General features: G+C 41.1%; 1 protein-coding gene across 1 annotated transcript in view; it reads left to right on the forward strand.

The window, feature by feature from the left end:
• The window catches only part of LOC126199381 (4-hydroxyphenylpyruvate dioxygenase), a 140,782-nt gene that overhangs the window by 92,545 nt on the left and 24,000 nt on the right, over window positions 1-24,237 (forward strand). Inside the window, exons 3-4 of the mRNA XM_049936302.1 lie at window positions 1,047-1,109; window positions 14,475-14,579. Of these exons, the coding sequence (XP_049792259.1) occupies window positions 1,047-1,109; window positions 14,475-14,579 (168 nt within the window). The remainder of the gene's footprint in view (window positions 1-1,046; window positions 1,110-14,474; window positions 14,580-24,237) is intronic.

Consider the following 24,237-nt stretch of genomic DNA (forward strand, 5'->3'; position numbering starts at 1 on the left):
TCATAAAGTATCCCTCTCCTTGCTAACACATTATGGCAAATGCATTGTTATTGCCGAGCATGTGCCAAAAGTTTTCAGGTTCTGGATACTACTTATACATAAGTATCTATATGAAAAGTAAGCTGTTAATGTAAGTTCATAACAATTAACAATTTTTATTTATTTTTTGTGGTGGGCACAAAGTAATCCCTTCTCCCCCACCCCCCGCAGTCCCCAATAGTATACATTGTGGAAAATGCATTACTATTTCTAGGGTTAAGTAATAAACACAAAAAATAAGATAAACAAAAACTTCATGAAACAACATTTTGAAAACGATAGTTGCTACTCACCATATAGCGGAGATGTTGAGCTGCAGATAGTCACAACAGAAAGACTGATAAAAAGTGGGCTTTTGGCCAACAAGATCTTCACTGAAAATAGACAAAACACACACACACACACACACACACACACACACTCTCTCTCTCTTTCTGTCAGTCTTTTTTTTGTGTCTATCAGTTGCCATTTCTGCTATATGGTGAGTAGCAACTATCCTTTTTGTAATATTGTTCCATTCCATCCTGGATTTTCCATTTTTTGAAAACTTCAACAAATTTTGTTATTTAGAGCTATACTACAATATGTTAATGCCTTGGTTATTGAAGATGTACCATCCACAAATAAACTGATCATATATATATTCATCACAGCTTAAATATGTCACCCTTTATTTCAATTTTATTAATAAACAGTTCCAGCTCTTCTGGTTTTATTCTATTTATATCAGTTTCACTTACTTGTCTCCAATGCTGTTGTATATTCACATCAAACCCACCTCAGCATTTCTTGAAACCAATCAACAGAACTTTGTTACCCAGAAAGCAAAGTTGCTAATACAATGCTACTGTTTCTCAAAATCTTCCATGTGCTCTGTTTTGTTGTAATGTGTAGGACTAATAATACAGTCAGTTATTCAGTATACTAGGTCCAGTTCTGTAAATTTATATTACACTATCAATATTAATTTCTGACAGCATATTTACTGAACATCTATTCTTTTGCAGCCAGATGGAGGACGATTTGTTCACTTTGATCACATCACTTTCTGGGTTGGAAATGCAAAACAGGTAAGTGTTTTCCACAGCTGTTTATGCCTTTACTCTGAATACTAATTTTTTAAATAATGTTATGCACCTGTTCTCTTGAGATACTGAAGCTGTTTAAAAAGCTGCAAGTAAGAATGTAGTTACACTAACATTTTTTTAAAAGTATGACTGCTCAGTTTCAAGGCCCTATCCAACTCTGCTTCAGTTATTTCATCCTCTCCATGACATCCATTCATTGATAATCATTTGTTATTATACAGCAATATAATCTTTCTCACTCAGTAAATACAATTTAACAAGACAAACATTTATCACATGTTTTTAAGACCATAGTCAAGGGGATCTTTTTCATTGATAAACTCTGATCCTTTTGAAGTACCAGTAGGTTTATTTCTTACCTTCCTTTGGATGTTCTTAAAAGTTAAAAAATACTTCTGTTCATTTTGTGTTTGTCTTTTGCTGATGTCAGCTTGCTATATTTGTCACAGCATACCCCAAATGAATCTTATAAGGATTAGTTGTTTATATTAATTACAGCTTTTTCTCTATCATTTTATATCTTTAAGTTACTATGGTATAAATACAACAGTAAAATAACTCCCACTATTTGGCATACTAACACTCATACGTGAATAGAGTTAATACACCTGAACTGCAGTGTTTCAGCTTTCTGTCTTCGGGGTTAAAACACATTGTTATTCCAGTAGAAATCAAAAAGTGCAGTAAGCATCTGTTTTATAATTACATACTTAATTTGTTAGAAGCATTCTCTTAAAATGTCAGGATGTTGAAGTCAATAAGCTTCCATGCTGCTAAATATCATTCTATTTATTTTATTTTGGTAACATTCCATCCATGTTTAAAAAGTGACTCATAAAATGGAATGGAGGTATCATCTGTATGCATAAATTTGTAGATAAAATCCGGTGCATCTGTCTTAGAATTAATTCAGTACATTATTATGAAATATAAAATATGCTAAGATTTTGCTTTTGTCAACACATTAATAAAAAATGTCAACAATTTGTTTTGTTAATTTTGTTTGCCTTCCACTGATGCTCCGCCAAAATGTAGATAGATGTGTATTGGACTACAGATGACTGAAATGCCCTTCAAAATATGAGAGAGCATGTTCAAAACTTTTTGAGTGAGAGGCTAGTAAAATTGGTTCTGTTAAAATTGTAGCTATAATTGAGAATGCTGTTGTAACTTTATTTGAATGTGTTAGCAAATCTAGCCTTTGTAGGCATAATACTAATTATCTGCAAGTACTCTAGCCCTCAATTTTACAAAAAAAGTTGTGTAATGCAATTATTACTGACAGCTCTTCTATCCTTATCCATTAAGATTATATTCATTTTATGGAATATTTGATTGGTACTTGGTGGAACATTGCCATATTAAAAACTTAAACGCACAGTACTGAAGTTCCACAATAATATTTATTTAATAGTTCATTATGAACTTGCTTTTGGCTCTTCAGGCCATACTCAGATTACTTAAGATGAAACAGGTAATCCAAACAACATCAGTGAGAATTTGTAGCTGAATAAAGATTGTTTTTCAAAGCTACATGACATTTTATGACTATACGAGGTCTGTTCCAAAAATTGCGGAACTTTGTCCACAAAATTTTTCTATGATTACTTTTTATTTATTGTGCATGGCCACAATTGATAGACCACTCCCAATGCCATTTACACTTCCGGAAGCAATCTTGGTATGCCTCTTGCAGATTGCGTGAAGCATCGTCTGTGAATTTTCTTTTATCTTGTCAATCATTGCGAACACACTCCTGGAAATTGAAATAAGAACACCGTGAATTCATTGTCCCAGGAAGGGGAAACTTTATTGACACATTCCTGGGGTCAGATAAATCACATGATCACACTGACAGAACCACAGGCACATAGACACAGGCAACAGAGCATGCACAATGTCGGCACTAGTACAGTGTATATCCACCTTTCGCAGCAATGCAGGCTGCTATTCTCCCATGGAGACGATCGTAGAGATGCTGGATGTAGTCCTGTGGAACGGCTTGCCATGCCATTTCCACCTGGCGCCTCAGTTGGACCAGCGTTCGTGCTGGACGTGCAGACCGCGTGAGACGACGTTTCATCCAGTCCCAAACTTGCTCAATGGGGGACAGATCCGGAGATCTTGCTGGCCAGGGTAGTTGACTTACACCTTCTAGAGCACGTTGGGTGGCACGGGATACATGCGGACGTGCATTGTCCTGTTGGAACAGCAAGTTCCCTTGCCGGTCTAGGAATGGTAGAACGATGGGTTCGATGACGGTTTGGATGTACCGTGCACTATTCAGTGTCCCCTCGACGATCACCAGTGGTGTACGGCCAGTGTAGGAGATCGCTCCCTACACCATGACGCCGGGTGTTGGCCCTGTGTGCCTCGGTCGTATGCAGTCCTGATTGTGGCGCTCACCTGCACGGCGCCAAACACGCATACGACCATCATTGGCACCAAGGCAGAAGTGACTCTCATCGCTGAAGACGACACGTCTCCATTCGTCCCTCCATTCACGCCTGTCGCGACACCACTGGAGGCGGGCTGCACGATGTTGGGGCGTGAGCGGAAGACGGCCTAACGGTGTGCGGGACCGTAGCCCAGCTTCATGGAGACGGTTGCGAATGGTCCTCGCCGATACCCCAGGAGCAACAGTGTCCCTAATTTGCTGGGAAGTGGCGGTGCGGTCCCCTACGGCACTGCGTGGGATCCTACGGTCTTGGCGCGCATCCGTGCGTCGCTGCGGTCCGGTCCCAGGTCGACGGGCACGTGCACCTTCCGCCGACCACTGGCGACAACATCGATGTACTGTGGAGACCTCACGCCCCACGTGTTGAGCAATTCGGCGGTACGTCCACCCGGCCTCCCGCATGCCCACTATACGCCCTCGCTCAAAGTCCGTCAACTGCACATACGGTTCACGTCCACGCTGTCGCGGCATGCTACCAGTGTTAAAGACTGCGATGGAGCTCCGTATGCCACGGCAAACTGGCTGACACTGACGGCGGCGGTGCACAAATGCTGCGCAGCTAGCGCCATTCGACGGCCAACACCGCGGTTCCTGGTGTGTCCGCTGTGCCGTGCGTGTGATCATTGCTTGTACAGCCCTCTCGCAGTGTCCGGAGCAAGTATGGTGGGTCTGACACACCGGTGTCAATGTGTTCTTTTTTCCATTTCCAGGAGTGTATTTATCCTCTGAATGGAGTTTTCAACTCTGGAAACAAAAAAGTTTGCAGGGGCCAGATCTGGAGAGTATGGAGGATGAGGGGCACAGTGATTTCATTTTTTGTGCAATAGTCTTGCGCCAACAGGGATAAATGTGGGGGTGCATTATTATACTGCAGGAGCCATGAATTGTCTTGCCACATTTCAGGCCATTTCCTTTTCACATTTTCTCACAGGTATCACAAGATGTCCCAATAATATCATCGATTAACAGTTTGTGTCTGTAGCATGAATTCATGATGAGCATTTGACCTGACCTGACGAGCCTTTTTGGTCTTGGAGAAACTTCCTGACCCATTGTGAAGATTGAGCCTTGGTCTCACCATCATAATTGTAGACCCATGCCTCATCACCAGTTATTAATCTATAACGGAACATCTCATTCTCATTTGTGCAATTCAAAAGCTCTTTGCAGATTGCAAGGCAAGGATCTTTCTGGTCTCGATTCGTGAGCCCCGGGACGAACTTGGCAGCAACATGATGCGTTCGAAGATGCTGTGTCAGGATTTCATTACATGAACCGAGTGAAATGTTACATTCTTCTGCAATCTCTCGGATAGTCAGTCTTCGATTGGCATGCACAATTTCATTGATGTTCCTCATATGAGCATCGTCAGAAGACATTGAAGGGCGTCGTGGATGAAGATCGTCTTTAACTTCCATCCAGTCATTTTTAAACCGTTTGAATCATTTGTAACACAGAGTACAGCTTAAGCACTCCTCACTGTAGGCTCTCTGCATCATTTGGTGTGTGTCTGTAAAGGTTTTCTCGAGTTTCAAGCAAAATTTAACACAGACACGTTGCTCCTCTGTCTCTGCCATTTGAAACTGTGCGACACAATGCTCTACTCAATACAGCACTGAACAATAATTAACAGATATACAACAATGAAACTTCTGGTAGTTACACATTAAACATATGTGTGTGCAGGGATGCCAGGGGTATGTTGCTAACACACTATTGGTGCAAAATCATGGATGTCCTGGAATTTTCTGACCAGACCACATATACTGATACTAAAACATGAGCTTAAACAGATTCACAAAGAAGCTCTAAAAAAATACATCTTCAATTAATTTGTACTCAGAGATTAAAAATATAGGAATGTATAACCCAAAAAATGTTATACAAGTGAATAATGGTGCAGACTACTATATTGTATGGACAAACTGGTGAATGTGATAAAGAGGCCAAAGAGGGGAGGGAGTCAGAGGGGAGAAAAAAGTCTATGGAATGTGGGTGTGGAACAGTTATAACAAGCACATTATCTAATGGCAAGGACAGTATTAACTAGCTGCTGCTACTTTAGTGAGATGAGCAATGAAACTGTGTTTGGTTGTTACGGAGCAGGTCAGGATCCTTCGAATGGTGTTTATTAATAGCAAGAATTTCAAGTAATGTTAATTTTCTGCCTTTAGTTCCTTCGTGGATAACATCACATTTAATATCATAAGAATGACATTCATTCAGTGTATGTTCGCAAAGGTGGAATCTTCCCTTAGATTGCTGGCGAGTACCTCTGAAGTCCATTGGGCCCTATTTGTATAGTTGTGGTTTAGTGCTTTCTGAGCACTTCCTTCTGAGGGCGGAAAGGGCAGGGAAAGCTGAAAATGGAAAGGGGAGAGGAGAGAAGAAGATAAGGTGAAAAGTTTGTTGTTGAACAGAAGGCATGTGTAGTGTTGGAATGGAGCATGGAAGGGGATAGGTAGATGGAGGACAGGGAGTAGTGAAAGTTGAGACCAGGCGGGTTACAGGAATGAAGGGATGGAGAGTTCCCAGCTGTATAATTCAGAAAAGCTGATGTTGATAGAAAGGATCTAGATGGTGCAGGCTATGAAGCAGTCACTGAAGTGAGCACATTGTGTTGGGCAGCACATTCAACAACTGGGCGGGCCAAATGTCTCTCGGGCATAGTTTGGTGGTGAACATTCATGCGGACAGGCAGCTTGTTAGTTGTTATACCCACCTCGAAAACAGGACAGTGGTTGTAGCTTAGTTTGCAGATGACTTGGCTGCTTTGTGCCTTTTATGGGATGGGAGATGCCTGTGACAGGACAAGATTAGGTGTTAGTGGGAGGATGTATGGGATAGGTTTTGCAGCTAGGTCTTTTGCAGAGATATGAGCCATGAGGCAAGGAATTGGGAGCAAGAATGAAGTAGGGATGGACAAGAGCGTTATGTAGGTTTTGTGTTCAGCAGAATACCACTTTGGGAGGGGTGGGAATGATAGTAGATAGGATAATCTTCATTTCAGAGCTTGGCAGAGAGTGTGTTTCAGTTCCTCCAGTACTGGGTGGTACTGAGTCAAGAAAGGAGTGCTCCTTTGTGGCTGGACAGTAAATGTGTGGGAAGTGATAGGAGACTGGAGAGACAAGGCATGAGCTGTCTGTTTCTGATTGAGATTGGGAAGGTGGTTTCAGTCTGTGAAGGCCACAGTGAGGCCCTTGTCATATTTAGAGAGGGCTGCTCATCACTACAGATGCAATGATGATGGGTGGCTAGGCTGTATGGAAGCAGCTCTTGTTGAAGTGAGAGATTGCTGATGGTTGGCAGGCTTGATGTGGATGGAGGTCTGATGTAGCTATCCTTGAGGTGCAGGTCAACATTGTGGAAAGTGGATTGTTGAGTGGGGCAGGACTAGGTAAAGCAAGTTGGGGAGAAGGATTGTGGATAGGATGCCTTCACCCTCAGTACAGATCACAAAGATGTCATCAATTAATCTGAACCACGTGAAGGGTTTGGGATTCTGGATGGTTAGGAAGGATTCATCTAGATGGCCCATGTACAGGTTGACATGGGATGGTACCATGTGAGTGCCCATTGCTGCAAAATGGATTTCTTTGTAAGTGATGCTGTCAAAGGAGAATTAATTATGGGTGAGGATTAGTTGGTCATGGTGACAAGGATGGAGGTTGTTTGTCTGTAATCAGTTAGGCATTGGGAAAGGCAAGGCCACGAGCTTTCGGGATAGAGTAGGAGGTGGCACTGACAGTGACAAGCATGGTGCCGGGTGGTAAGGGAACAGGAACTGTGGAGAGTCGGTATAGGAAATGGTTGGTGTCACTTACGTAGGAGGGCAAGTGAAGCATAATAGCCTGAAGGCTAGAGCAGAGATTCTCTCTGTGGGGGCACAGTAACTGGTCACAATGGGGCACCTGCATGGTTGGGTTCATTGACTTTAGGAAGCATGTAGAAGGTAGGAGTGCAAGCACTGGTGGGGTGAGGACAGATGTTCTAGAATGGGCCTAAGGATTTGATGAGGGACTGAAGATCTGTTGGATTTCTGGAATAGAATCATAAGGAAATAATGGAGGAATACACTGTATTTAAATTACTGGACAGAAAAAAGAACAGTTAAATGGAGTTCTCTGTTAATATATAGATCTGAGTATGTTATTAGTATTAGTTAATGAACTTGCATTACTATGCCCTGAAATTGGATTAAAAATGAACATTGATAAAACCAAGATAATGATCAATGAATGGACACCTGAGGGAAGTGTATCAGTTGGAAGTACACAACTCCAAAGAGCCACAAAATATATCTATCTGGGTCAACTGATAAACATGAAAGAAGATTTAAAACCAGAAATATTATGATGAATTAAATTGCGCTGGCAAGCTTATGGGAGGTACTCTCCAATTTTGAAATCTAAGTTATTGGTTGAGCTGAAGAAATCTATTTTTTACCAATATATATTGCCAGTAATAACTTATGGCAACGAAACATGGACATTAATGAGTTCATTGTTAGGAAGCTAACAGTAGCCCAAAGATCAATGTTGGGTTATATGAAAAAAGACAGGAAGGGTGGAGTTGAAATAAGACAAACAATGAAGGTTACCGATGTAATGGAAAGAGCAAATACCTAGAAATGGCAGTGGGCTGGTCATGTTGCTCGAACAAAAGATGGTAGATGGTCTAAACAAGTCCTAGACTGGAACCCAATTTACCAAAAGAGACCTAGAGGTAGACTACCAGACAGATGGGACAAAGATATAAGGAAGACAGTGGGATTCGATTGGCAACGGGAAGCTCAGGATTGGAAGAAACGAAAGATCTTACTGGAATGCTTTGTTACACACTGACTCAAAGAGGCCACATCATTAAGTGACAGAACTGGCTGATGATGGTGATGATGATGTTGATGGTGATGATGATGATGATGATGTTTTCCTTGTCCATAGTGTTGTAATTATAAATTTCTCACTTCGTATAGATTTTTTGCTGTTATCCTTATACAAATGATAAAGTTTAAGACGTGTCAGCTGCAACTGCTGTTGATGGTAATACAGAACTTGATTTTCTGAAAATAAATCAGATCCTTAGAACGTGATGAATTAAAGTCTTAAGGCTTAGTGAATATTATGTTGAGCAGATCTCTGAATGCTGTGTTACAACAGTGGTTTTTGAAAAACACATGTTAATAGTTCTGACAGTTTTCTGATCACCATGTGGCATCCATACACAAATAAAAGAAAATACTCTGTATATGTAGTACATTGTATAAATGCAATGAAATATGCAGGGTATCTTGAGTATTTTAGACAAGGCTAATGCAATAATATTTGTGACAGTTTGGAGCAGTTCTCTTTCTCACTCAGTTATTCATAATGAGCAGTGAAGAAAGAAACTTTTTACCTCGTATCTCTCTCACTTCAACATTAGACAAATCAAATGCCAATGTAATGTCATCTGAAGATAAAACAATATGAACAATGAATGCTTGAAAGTTAATTTCCTTAAATATTTATTCAATGTAAGTTTCTCTGTGATATCAAAAATACATCAGTTGCTACACCACTGACTGCATATGTGGGTGTACAAATACTACCGTATACTACTGAAAATGTAACCTGTGTGGAATACTTCTCAGAGCAGTCACATTCACACCCTAACTCTAATGATGCTGATACCCAACAGACAAAAGAAGTTAGAGATAATCTGTGTTCTCATGTCTTAAATACATGAAAAGCAGAATTGCATCCAACAGTGTGATTTTGAGTCATGAGCAGCTACTGTGGCTACAGGGATTAATTAAGCTTAGAAGATGTATATTAGCAGTAAAAACAAGTTTGGAACATTACAACAAGCAAGTACTGTATTAAGTTTCATAAAGCAGTTAGAGAATTTGTTAAAGAGATTATGCTGACTTAACTGGAAACTCACATTATTCGTTGGTACTTTAATATTGATTTTCTCTCTTATCTTACCAATTGAGGACACCTAAAATGTCTGTATTGTTTTTTTATTTTAAAGCTTCAAAATATGATTAAAATTACACTGCAATAATCATAACAACTTCTTTTTAGACTGTGATCCATTTAGCGATTTAGATGTAAAAGTGATAGCAAATACTTATCTGACCAAGACAGTCAAATGTTGGTAGAAAACATGTCAGTTACTCTCTGATCATAAAAGGAATTTAGTGTGTAACAGAATCATAAACAATGATTCATGAAGGCTGGAAAAACCATAAGTGTGGAATAGTTAAGAAAGATTTACAGAGCAACAGCATTGATGAAAAATTTAACTCTTCTTAAACATATTGCTCCCATATTTTTAGTGTTGTCTTCTCCTGGAACAAGTGAAACAGTACCAGGGACAAGGGTTGGATAACATGTCTGATTAATGTGTCTTGCATTAGCAAGAAAAACCACAACCTAGTTCAACGAGCTCTATCATAAATATATTGTTGCCCAAGGCAGCAGACTCTAAAATCTGATCTTTTCCTCCAATCAGATTTCCCTCCTTATCTTTACAGAAAAATTCTCTAGGTTGGAATTCTTCTCATATAGAATTTCCTTGTTTCTTGACCAGCATTTCTCTCTTCTAACTCATCAATCCACGATTTTTTCAAATTATCTCTTTTTCCTCCTACATTCCTTATCTACTTCCCTTCTCTTCTCGTGGTATTCTTCTATAGTACCTCTACTTCTTCTCTGCAGGTGTCTGATGACTAGAAATATTGGAGCTTTAATCGTTAATTACTTCATAATTACAACAGCAAATTTATTCCTACCATGTGCCTGTAGTTTGTATTGTTTGTGATGGCACTTTAACATTTAATGCAACATGTTTCCTTCATTCTCCATACTGGTGAGGGCCAAAGTAAACAATGTCAAAACAATAGCTTAAATTAGTGCAAATTATTAATTTGATGCAAAAAAAAAAAAAAAATCTTTGGTGTATTCGAATGCAGATAATAAGAAAAGACAAAATCAAAGCAGCAGTTCAAATTGGTGTAAATCACTGATGTTACACATATACTCTCTTCGGGAGAGTGGGAATGAGACTGGAAGAGGATACAGGATCCCAAAAAGGGTTGTGGTATTACACATTTCTGTTTGTTTCATTGCATATTTCTTTCAGTTATCTTTTGCATTACACTGTAGCAGGTATTTCTATATATGGTCAAAGTTTCATTGAGCTACATTACTTGGCAGTATGTTCAAAAGTGCACATCTTTGAAAGTAAAATCTGACGGCTGGTAACATTCAGTATCCTGTAGCTCCAGCCCATGCACTACAACATGCTTGGATTCTCCTTGACATGTGTCAACAAAGTTATTGAGACACTGCTGCTCAAGATTGTTTCACTGCTTGACAGCAGTCCTACTGAAATTATCCAGTGCATGGGGGGAATTCCCGTGAAGATGCAATCAAATTTCAACTGGACCAAAGCTTGCTCAGTCAGGCTCATGTCAGCAGACACACAGGCCATTCCACTCAGATGATTGTGGCCCCTTGAAGGAATATGTTTAAAAGGTGGGTGCAGTGTACTCATGCATTACTGCATTGAAACACCAACCCTTTGATAAAAAATTAACTGAATGACTGCACAATAGACTGGAGGCTCCTGTCCTGATATTGACAGCCCTCAGTTTGCCTTGAATAATGGTGACAGGTGCCCAACAATATCTTCCCAGAATATTACTGATTCACTTCCATCCTCAACCATCAATTTGCATGCCTAGGACATGCATTGACTGCCTCCATCTTCTACAGTGATTACAAAAAATCATACAAATCCTGCACTCATCTGTGAAGAGAACCCAATACTGTTGAATCAGGTTCCATTCAAGGTGTTCCCTACTCCACCTTTTTCACATGCCATGGTGGCAGCAGAGTTTGTACTATTGCTCATAATGGATACCTAGAGGTTAAATTAATTGTGTGACATTTGTTGCATACTGTCTTCGTTGACTCAGCACTGTCAGTGGCCTCCAGAAAGGTCTACCTGGGCCGCTGCAATGTATCACTTCAAGGTCACTCAACAAGAGCTGTAAAGATGGTCGTATGAGTGACAAACAAACGTGAAATGTGAGGTGCTGCAACATGTGAACCAATTACAGTGCAGCAACAAAATCCTTGTCTGGCTTTGATGCTACCATGTTGCCAGCTTCTGTGTAGACACTGTGTATTAGTGTGTGACTGTCTGCTTCTGTATAGTTGTACGATGTTGTGTTACTGCCTTGACTATAGTTCTGTTTATTAAAGAATGACACCAAAATGATGTAGTTCTCCAAGTGACAACCCCTTGCATCATGGAGTGCCAATAATTAATCAGGCTTTGGAATAGCTATGAAAGACACATGAGTTTTATGAGCAAGTAAAATAATTTGCATCTGTTCAGGGGCACATGTCGATTCCTGCTGATAAAAGTTTTAGAGTGTACCTCAAAAACTCTAGGACTCAGCCAAAGAACTGTTATAAGGAAGTGGATACTACTTCAAGACTTGCAAGGTTCCAAACTGATGCAGTTCATTGGCACATTTATGGATATTACAGTAGGAAAGAATACCCCACAATAATGAAGCTACTTATTTCTTTAAAAGACTGTGAACTTTTCTCAAGGGGGAAAATGTCATTTAGAATGGTGTTAAAAGGTAAGGGCTTTCACTTTAAAAAGTTAGATGGATGAAAACTGTTACTTGAAAAAGCTCATGTTGTTGCAGCTCATGGTGTTTTCTTGCATAAAATTGTAAGAAAGGATATCGATTCAATTATATGGTTCGATGAAGCCTGGCTCAATTGAAGAAGCAGGTGTTCAATGCTGGACAGAGGGCACTCAGAAGAGCAGCGACCATCAGCTAACAGAAAGAAGATCCAATAGTGGCCCATGCAGGTTCTTCAAACAGTTTTGTGTGTGAAGGACTTTTAGTTTTTTAATCGAGAAAAAATACAACTACCTCGAGGATATAGCCCACCCGTGATTTCTGCAGTGGTTTAAAAATTTGCTGCTCCGGTTTAATGTTCTGATAGTGTTTGTAATTGATAATTACCTTACCATTAGGTGGTATTATGCAAAACTTCAACAACTACCGACTGCAAAGAAATTATGGTGCAGTGGGTACAGGTGAGAGATATTGCTGTGGGCATGAGCATGACAAAGCCTCTGTTATACTGCCTTGTAAAACAAACTAAGCCTGTGATGCCTACATATGTTGTAGATGAAATTGCAAGGAAACAGGATCATATAGTAATTAGGCTACCGCCTTATCACTGCCATTTCAACCCAAATGAATTCGTTTGGAGTGATGCCATGGCTTACATTAGAAATAATAACAAGTCATTTACAACAACAGAAGTGGAAAGGCTGCTATGTGAAGGGCTCCCTACTGTAAACACCATCTCATGGAGGAACAAAGTAGGCCATGTTGGCAAGCATGTTAGAGAAGCACTGACTCCTGATGGAATTATAAATGCATATTTATTACCAGTTAAAAGCCACATTAAATCAGAGTCGCAGTTCGTCATCCACATTGGATATACTGAAATTTTAAATGAGAATGAAAAATTAATGATTTCTCTTGAAGAAGAAGAAGAAGAAGAAGAAGAAGATGATGATAGTTTTGATGCCAATGCTGGTGATAGTGAAGGAGAACTGGCTGGAATTGAGCCACTGACAATGTAAATTGGTGGGTGCAAATGTATACAGAATATATTCTTACTTCCTGCAACCGAGTAAGCTATTCATCTTTTTCTTTATTTCATTCTACGATTGTGGATAGCATTTTTTTGGTATGCTTAGGTTCACAATATTATACGACATTTTACACGCAGCTATTACTGTAACAGTTTGGGTCGGCTTCTCACAGACATTGTCATTAACTTCGGGTGTTGTTTATTTGCAGTTTCATACCCTATCAAACACTTTTTCTACATCATTGTTCTCTCCATTGTTAGAAAAATGTACATTGTTGTACTTATGTATATATTATTATGCGACGGCTTATATACATGTTGATTGCAACTTACTTTTCCAAAACATACTTCAGAGCTGTGGACATGTGTGATGGCAGCTATTGGAACCTCGCAATTGCAGTATAGCCAACTACTCATGAGCTGTCAAGTGACACATTTCAGTGGCCTGGGTATAGTGTGCTGTTGTGTTGCATTCTCCTTGGGATACCTACAAGTCGCAGTTTGTAGGTAGTGGTCATTTGCTGGTGTTATCAACAGTGGGCAACCACAGTGAGGCACATCTTCAATGTTTTGTGTTTCATGACAGTGGTTGAATGTTCTAATAATGTCACTGTGGTACAAGCCAATACAACAGGCACCTTCCCATGTTGACAACTCTCCTTACAGTAAAGTGACAATGTGCACACCATTAAGCTTGAAATGACCCTTTGAGTCAAAGGTACAGATTGAACAACCTACAAAAGCTGCATTGTCTAATTCATGATCAGAGACACAGTGAACTGAACAGATGTGCAGAGATATAGATTTATCGTGGTCAAAAGAGTATTGATAAAGATGTTTCTGATTAAAAAAAAGAAAACCCAAACTATTCAAGTTATTAGCATGGTGGACACTTTGTTTGAATCATTTATTTCATATCACAGAAATAACAATAGTTAGTATTAATATTTGCAAACAACAGACAGGTTACCAGAATTGATCTGATTTTCCAATTTATTACCAAACCATTCCTTCTTATTGAAGGTTCTTCCTCATATAAGGAGATAAGAAAGATAATGTAAATATGAAAGAATATAATAGTGCAGTAATCAGTGTGAGGTTAACAGGGTTTTGGTTACTGCCACATATGTCAACTATCCCATTCATGTTTCACAATTTAGTTGTTCTATATTGTAAAGAATCTGCTTTTCATTGACATATTTTCAGGCTGCCAGTTACTACTGTACCCGGCTAGGGTTTGAGCCAGTTGCATACAAAGGGCTTGAAACAGGATCTAGAAAAGTTGCAGCCCATGTTGTAAAACAAAATAAGGTAAGTTGCGTAACATATTTTTTCTGCTATAAATAGGATTAAGTTATGATTGGCACACAAGACTCTTATAACCTGATGAGTGTGTTTGCAGCTATACGATCCATTACTTGAGCCTACAGTTTTTGATGTTTCTTTGTATATTGTCAATATAAGTTAAATGGATGAATAAAAAACCTACTCACCAAGCAGTGGCAGGAGAATATGCACACAGAAAGGTCTAACTTTTTAAGTATTCAGAGCCAGTGGCTCCTTCTTCTGGCAGAAGAGCTGAAGAGGAAAAAAGAGGGGTAAAGGAAAAGGACTGGAAAGGCTTAAGGAAAGGGATACAGTTCAGAAAAGTCATCAAGAACCCCAGGTCAGGGGAGACTTACCAGACAGGATGACAAGGAGAGACTGATTGTTGAGGGCTGCACCGGACGGGATTTGAAAATCTGAGAGCTTAAAGATGGAAGACGAGGTAGTATGGAAGACAGAATACTACCAAAACATCATACAACAGTTAATAAGAGTGAAAGAGTGAAAAGCTAAGTGCAGTGTATGTATCAGAGGTTGCGGGGGGGACAGCGAAAAATAGAAAGGTCAGAAAATGAAAGATGTAGAAAACTAAAACAGAGTGAAGAAAGGAGCAGTTACTGTGAAGAAATGCTGAGACAGAAGGAACTGACATAAATTAAGGCCAGATGCGTGGTGAGAAACAAGGACATGTTGTAGTGCTAGTTTCCACTTGCGGAATTCTGACAAACTTGTGTCTGGGGAAAGAATCTGGTGCATGTGGTGATACAGGCAAAGAGGTCATGACTGTCATGTTGTAAAGCATGCTCTCCAACAGGTTATTGTGTGTTGCCAGTATACATCCTCTGCCTATGCCCATTCATCCTGACTGATAACTGGGTGGTAGTCATGCCAATGTAAAAGGCTGAACAGAGTTTACATAACTGCTGGTATACAACATGTGTCATTTCGAAAGTGGCTCTATATTTGATAGTACATTTTTGCCACTTGCAGGAATAAGTGGTGTTAGGAGGGTACATAGGGTAAGTTTTGAAGTGGGACTGGTCACAGGGGTAGGAGCCATCAGGTAGGGAGATGGGGTCTGACAAGGATATAGTGGAGACTGGGAGGGCCATGAAAAGCTATTTTTGGTGTGGTGGGTAAAATCCCAAACAGAATGGATCTGATTTCAGGGCATGATTTTAGGAAGTTATGGCCTCGTCCAAGAAGCTGATAAATACACTCCTGGAAATGGAAAAAAGAACACATTGACACCGGTGTGTCAGACCCACCATACTTGCTCCGGACACTGCGAGAGGGCTGTACAAGCAATGATCACACGCACGGCACAGCGGACACACCAGGAACCGCGGTGTTGGCCGTCGAATGGCGCTAGCTGCGCAGCATTTGTGCACCGCCGCCGTCAGTGTCAGCCAGTTTGCCGTGGCATACGGAGCTCCATCGCAGTCTTCAACACTGGTAGCATGCCGCGACAGCGTGGACGTGAACCGTATGTGCAGTTGACGGACTTTGAGCGAGGGCGTATAGTGGGCATGCGGGAGGCCGGGTGGACGTACCGCCGAATTGCTCAACACGTGGGGCGTGAGGTCTCCACAGTACATCGATGTTGTCGCCAGTGGTCGGCGGAAGGTGCACGTGCCCGTCGACCTGGGACCGGACCGCAGTGACGCACGGATGCACGCCAAGACCGTAGGATCCTACGCAGTGCCATAGGGGACCGCACCGCCACTTCCCAGCAAATTAGGGACACTGTTGCTCCTGGGGTATCGGCGAGGACCATTCGCAACCGTCTCCATGAAACTGGGCTACGGTCCCGCACACCGTTAGGCCATCTTCCGCTCACGCCCCAACATCGTGCAGCCCGCCTCCAGTGGTGTCGCGACAGGCGTGAATGGAGGGACGAATGGAGACGTGTCGTCTTCAGCGATGAGAGTCGCTTCTGCCTTGGTGCCAATGATGGTCGTATGCGTGTTTGGCGCCGTGCAGGTGAGCGCCACAATCAGGACTGCATACGACCGAGGCACACAGGGCCAACACCCGGCATCATGGTGTGGGGAGCGATCTCCTACACTGGCCGTACACCACTGGTGATCGTCAAGGGGACACTGAATAGTGCATGGTACATCCAAACCGTCATCGAACCCATCGTTCTACCATTCCTAGACCGGCAAGGGAACTTGCTGTTCCAACAGGACAATGCACGTCCGCATGTATCCCGTGCCACCCAACGTGCTCTAGAAGGTGTAAGTCAACTACCCTGGCCAGCAAGATCTCCGGATCTGTCCCCCATTGAGCATGTTTGGGACTGGATGAAGCGTCGTCTCACGCGGTCTGCACGTCCGGCACGAACGCTGGTCCAACTGAGGCGCCAGGTGGAAATGGCATGGCAAGCCGTTCCACAGGACTACATCCAGCATCTCTACGATCGTCTCCATGGGAGAATAGCAGCCTGCATTGCTGCGAAAGGTGGATATACACTGTACTAGTGCTGACATTGTGCATGCTCTGTTGCCTGTGTCTATGTGCCTGTGGTTCTGTCAGTGTGATCATGTGATGTATCTGACCCCAGGAATGTGTCAATAAAGTTTCCCCCTCCTGGGACAATGAATTCACGGTGTTCTTATTTCAATTTCCAGGAGTGTACATTCAAGGCCAGGATAATAATGGGTGACTAGTGGTGTGCTCCAAGGTTATTTTTTGGTGGGATCAACAGTACAAGGATTGAATGTGATGGCCTGAGAAATCTGCTTTTGAACTAGACTGTTGGGATAATTATCTCCAGTAAAAGCTGAGGTGAGAGTGGTGGTGTATTGCTGGAAAGAGTCTTAATCCAAACAAATATATTTCCCTTGAATGCTGAGGCTGTATGGAAGGGAACATTGGAGATAGAAAGGGTGGCAACTGTCAAAATGTAAGTACTGTTGCTTGTTAGTAGGTTTAATGTGGACAGTAGTGCGTAGCTGACCTTGATGAGGATGAGATCAACATCAAGGAAAGTGGCATGGGCTTTGGAATAGGACCGTGCAAAATTTAATTGGGAAAAGGTATTAAGAGATTCCAGGAATTTTAACAGGTCAGTCTTACCACGACTCCATATGGCAAAGACGTCATCAATGTGTCTAAACCAAACCACAGGCTGAAGACTTATCGATCCCAGGAAAGCCCCCTCCAAGCAACCTATGAAAAGGTTGGCTTAGGAAGGAGCCATCCTGGTTCCTATGGCCATACCCCTGATCTGCTTGTATGTCTGCCCCTCAAAGGTGAAGTACTTGTTGGTAAGTATAAAGTTGGTTAAGGTGAGTAAGAAGAAAGGTGGGGTGTGTGGTTTAGGTGGATTAAGAAGTTCTATGGATTGAAGTATAAGTTCTTGTGAGGGGCCTGAGGTTTTTAGGAGGGACAGAGGTCAGTTTAAATTACAGCAATCGGATCTTGATGGCAGACTAGCTTGGAGTCCCTCCTAAAAGTCTTAGGCCCCTCACAAGGATTTACACCTGAATCCATAGAACTTCCTACCCCTCCTTTTGCCTTCTTCCTAAGATCCACAAGCCCAGTTATCCCTGTCGTTCTATAGTTGCTGGCTTCAAAGCACCCACTAAATGTATACCTGCCTTAGTTGGTCAACACCTGCAACCCACAGTACAAAACCTTTCCTTCAGTATTAAAGATACCAACTATTTCCTAGATAGTCTGAAATCGGTGCCCGTCCACTCCCACCACACACCTTGCTCATCACCATTGGTGCCATCTCCCTCTATACCACCATCCCCCATGTAGATTGTCTGTCTGCTGCTGATCATTTCCTCAGTCAACATCCATGTGATTCAAAACCTACGACATCCTTCTTGTTCATCTTAATCGACTTTATACTCATCAACAAGTACTTCACTTTTGAGGGGTAGACATAAAAATACATAAGTGCTGTGACCTGGGAACCAGGTTGACTCCTTCCTATGCCAACTTTTTCATAGGTTGCTTGGAGGGGGCTTTCCTGGGATCCATAAGTTTTCAGCCTCTGGTTTGATTTAGATACACTGATGACATCTTTACCATATGGACTCATGGTGAGGCTGTCCTGATGAAATTCCTGGAATCTCTAAATACCTCTTCCAAGTTAAATTCCACATTGTCCTATTCCGAATCCCATGCCACTTTCCCTAATGTTGATATCATCCTCACTAAGGCCAGCTACACACTCCCGTCCACATTAAACCTACTAAAAAACAACAGTACTTACATTTTGACAGTTGCCATCCTTTCCATGTCAAAGGGTTCTTCCCACACAGCCTCAACATTTGAGGCAAACATATTTCTTTTGATTAAGAAACTTTCCAACAATACATCACCACTCTGACCTCAGCTTTCACTGGACGAAATTATCCCAACAGCCTAGTACAAAAGCAGATATCCCTGGCCATCACATCGATTTCTTGTACTGCTGATCACTCCAAAAAACAGCTTTGGAGCAGACCACTTGTTACCCAGTATTATCCTGGTCTTGAATGTATTAATCATCTTCTTCAAGAAGGCCATGATTTCTTCCTAAAATTATGCCCCAAAGTGAGATCCATTCTGTCAGAGATTTTGCCCACCGCATCTAGATTAGCTATTCGTTGCCCTCCCAATCTCTGCTATATCCTTGTCAGACCCTATGCTCTTTCTTCACCCATCTCCCTACCCTATGGATCCTAACCCTGTGACTGGCCCCACTACAAGACTTGCCCTATGCTTTCTCCTACCACCACTTATTCCAGCCCTGCAAGTGGCAAACCATATACTGTCAAAGGGAGAGCCACCTGTGAAACGATATATGTTGTATACCACCTGTTATGTAAATGCTGTTCAACCTTTTACATCGGCATGACTACCAGCCAGTTATCAGTCAGGATGAATGGACATAGGCAGAGGATGTATACCGACAACACACAATGTCCTGTTGCAGAGCATGCTCTACAACGTGACAGCCATGACCTCAGTGCTTGTTTCACCACACACACCCCATCTGGATTCTTCCTCCAGACACAATTTCTCAGAACTCCGCACGTGAGAACTAGCGCTACAGCTTTCCGTGGTTCTTGCATCTTTCTGCCTTAATTTACTTTAATTCATTCTGTTCCATCATTTTTTCACAGTAACTGCTTCTTTCTTCACTCCATTTTATGTTTTTACATCTTTCATTTTCTGACCTGTCTATTTTTCACCGACCCCACTCCCACCTCTGTTACATACAATGTACTTAGCTTTTCACTCTTATTACCTCATGCACAATGTTTTAGTAGTTATCTCAATCTTGCATATTACCCTGTCTTCCACCTTTAAGCTCTCAGGTTTTCAAACCTCGTCTGGTGCAGTTCCCAACAATTAGTCTTTCCTTCTCATCCCATCCGGCAAGTCTTCCATGTCCTGGGGCTCTGGGTGACTTTTCTGAACTCTACCCCTTTTTGTAAACCTCTCCAGTCCTTTCCTTTCACCACTCTTCCTTCCCCTGCAACTTATCTGCCAGAAGAAGAAGCCACTGATGCTGAAAGCTTGTAAAAGTTAAACCTTTTTGTGTGTGTGTTCTCCTGCCACTGCTTGGTGAGTAGATTTTTTATCTATCGATTTACATTATACTATCAATAATTGATTATTTTCATTTGTATACATCTCTCACACAATTTTTCACATCTGACATTGCCAAGATAACTTTATTTATCTTCTGCTGACTGGAATTTTTCAGAACTTTTGTGTTAAATGACTAGACTAAGTACCATATCTCCCCATTTAGTCAGAATGTGTTTGCTTTCATTTTCTGTGTGTAATTGATAATGTATGTCAGTGCAGTTGTAGTTGCACTGTCATAAGAATGTGAATCAAAATTCATGCACATAATATAATTCATGCATGTAGTATTGCCATTCTCACCATAAGCATAAAATGTAGTGTGTAGGAAGATTTATTATGACAGTAGTTCTTATACAGAACTTCAGAACCTGTCACTTCTCAGTGAACTTTTTTCCATTCATATAGAAGCCTTACATCATAGTCAGTATGTCGTGCTGCACATGTGCAGACTAAGGCTCAGCCTGTCTCAGCTTTGCCATGTCCTTCTCAGAACTGCTCAGTACAATGCAACATTTCATTTACCAGTGCAATGTGCCATAATTCCTTGTGACATTTGGTGTGGCATTTTGCAGGCAGAATGATTTTCTTCAGTTCCACAGAATAACGGTGTCTGTGCTATGTATCTTTTGCTATTTAATCATGGTATAAAGGAAGTTCATAGATCAAATGGTTGTTTGCACAAAAAGAGGCAGTGTTGTGATCTATCATCCCAACATAAAAATGAATGGCAAACACAGAAGGAAAGGATGATAATTTTCAATATCTGTTATGTATTTGCAGAATCAATGGGTAACACAGATTTACTATGGAATGGCATTACAACACCATGCAGAAAGAATTTATAGATTTAGTTGATGATGAAAAAGCAAAAAATTGCAACAACTGACCAAAAAATCATATGGGGTTTATTGTTCCATATATGAAGCAGCACTTTTTGCTAAATTTACAAGCATGGTGCATGTGATGAAATTGGTGGCAGAAACAGTAAATTTTCTGGAGTCGCAAGTGTTACTAGATCCTCAGTTGTAACTATTGAAAGGAAGAGTATACATTTTACAGGGTGAGTCACTAACTATTGCCACCTAGAATAACTCCAAAAGTATGATAGTAGCTGAAAAGTCTGTGGGTCAAATGTTGCGTGGGACAAGGGGGGCCCTGATACGATGTTGGTGTTTTGTTGCTAGGTGGGGTCATATCAGATATGTGAAGGTCAACTTTTTTTTAATAGGATGCTATAGTTTGATACTTATTTTCTGATAGCGGCTATCAAGATGAATCCAATGATGTGTAACAGTGAGGTCTTTGAAGTTCAATGAAGGTCAAAAAGGTGGCATGAATATCCATTTACAGAGGGTGTTCGAAGTGATGACCACTGGTATCAGTGCAGTGCTGCAAATCTTCTTATCATGGATTGAGTGGTATTCCTTATCGCTTCAGAACTTATCAAAGCACATCTCTGACAATTCTCTCTCGCATATTGTGCAAATAGCAAAATATTCACTGAATATGGTCTATCCATCTAACATGCAATTGACATGTAAACTCCATTCAACGATTTTGCAATACAACACTAATAGGAATGGTAAGACTAGTATTGTCGAATCATGTGAATGTGAATGATGTATTCCTTCAAAGGACAAGTTGATATGCTTCTCATTTACAGAAAAAGCCGACAAAATTCAGTGAGAGCTAGAGACTTATACACTGAAAGGTATCCTCAACATACTCACCCCACATGATGTATATTTAAATATGTGTATGATAAATTGAGAATAACTGGACCTTTAATGCATCAGAAACATATCCTGCAAAGGAAAGTTACTAACGAGGAAATGAAAATTAATACTCTTGCCACTGTGGTTCGAGATCCTTGAGTTAGTTCACGTCAATTCGTAAATGAATCTGGCATGAGCCAGAATAGTGTTGTTTGTATTCTGCATCCCCATAAATATCATCCTTACCATATCAGTCTCCACCAAGAATTCACAGGTATGGATTGTATGTGTCGCATTGAATTCTGCCGATGGGCTCAACTTCAGATGCAGAGGGATGACACGTTTATTAATTTGATTTTATTCACTGCTGAGGCTACATTTATGAACCATGGAAATGTTAATTTGCATAACCTTCATTACTGGGCAACTGAAAATCCATGTTGGCTGTGGCAAGTTGCACACCAAAAACCATGGTTGGTGAATGTATGGTGTGGGATTCTGGAGCACGGAATTATAGGCCCCTATTTCATAGAAGGAAATCTTAATGGTAGGAAGTACACCACATTCCTGCAAGAAACATAAGGTCTGTTATTGGAAGAAATGCCATTAGGAACAAGGAACTGAATGTAGTATCAATACGATGGGTGTCCAGCACATTTTTCGCTGATGGCTAGAAATGAGTTGCGGAGACAATTCCCAAATTGTTGGATTGGACACGGAGGAGATGTGTCATGGCCAGCTTGTTCGCCAGACTTGACGCCTCTGGATTTTTTCTTGAGGGGATTCGTAAAAGACATTGTTTATAAAAATATTCCAACTGCACCTGAAGATATGCGAGAGAGAATTGTCAGAGCATGTGCTTCGATAAGTGCAGATGTGATAAGGAATACAACTCAACCCATGATAAGAAGATTGCAGTACAGCATTGATACCAATGGTCATCATTTCAAACGCATTCTGTAAATTTAACAATACCAGAGAAGGAAAGTTGCTACTCACTCACCATATAGCAGAGATGCTGAGTCACGATAGGCACAACCAAAAGATCCACACAATTATAGCTTTTGGACACACACACACACACACACACACACACACACACACACACACACCACTCATTTGGTCAGCTCTCTGAGACTGTGTGTGTGTGTGTGTGTGTGTGTGTGTGTGTGTGTGTGTGTGTGTGTGTGTGTGTATATCTACTGCTGACAAAGGCTTTAATGGCCAAAAGCTATAATTGTGTGAATCTTTTTGTTGTGCCTATCGCAACTCAGCATCTCCGCTATATGGCGAGTAGCAACTTTCCGCCGGCCGGTGTGGCCGAGCGGTTCTAGGCGCTTCAGTCTGGAACCGCGCGACCGCTATGGTCGCAGATTCAAATCCTGCTTCGAGCATGGATGTGTGTGATGTCCTTAGGTTAGTTAGGTTTAAGTAGTTCTAAGTTCTAGGGGGCTAATGACCTCAGATGTCAAGTCCCATAGTGCTCAGAGTCATTTCATTCAAGCAACTTTCCTTCTCTGGTATTGTTACATTCCATCCTGGATTTTCCGTTGTTTGACATTCTGTAAATGGACATTCACGCCTCCCTTGTGACCTTTGTTGACCTTCAAAGACCTTACAGTTACACATCATTGGATTCGTCTCGATAGCCACAATCATAAAATAAGTACCAAACTATAGCATCCCCTTTAAGAAAACAAAGTTGACCTTCATATCTCTGAAGCGACCCCAACTAGCAATCAAAAACCAACATCATATCATGGCCCCTGTTGTCCCTTGCAACTTTTGTCCCATAGACTTTTCAGCTCCTATCATACTTTCAGAGTTATTCTTGATGGCAATAGTTAGCAACTCGGCCTTTTAGCAACTCGCCCTGGATATTACTGCAAAGAATTTTGGTTAAGTCAAGGTGCATGCCTGGAACAATTTTTCAATTTAAGACCGTTTATTGTTCAGTTTTTTATGGAAAAAGGAGAGCAGGAATGAAAATTAGAACATCCAGAATGAATTGCAGACCTCTCACTTTAAGTAGACTTGGCTGCAAACTACCCACAATAAAACTTTGCAAGTTGAGAAACAACTTACTTCTGATTTGGTGAGGATAAATTTAAAAATAAAATCACTTTCTGGAAGGGGCAACTTCTGACAAATAATTATCCATTTCTCTGAGCTTGCTGGCATTAAGGAAAGTGCAATTTTGAGGAATTCATTGTGGCAATGAAAGAATTACAGGAATAGATTTCTGAATGTTTTGAGGACAATGCCAGTCTTACATCTGTTACTTAGCTGTTTTTGAGACTGTTTGCTGTTTCAGGAGAAAGTGCCTCTGT

The sequence above is a fragment of the Schistocerca nitens genome, chromosome 1 (assembly GCF_023898315.1).
Source record: "Schistocerca nitens isolate TAMUIC-IGC-003100 chromosome 1, iqSchNite1.1, whole genome shotgun sequence".
In the NCBI taxonomy this organism is placed as follows: Eukaryota; Metazoa; Arthropoda; class Insecta; order Orthoptera; family Acrididae; genus Schistocerca; species Schistocerca nitens.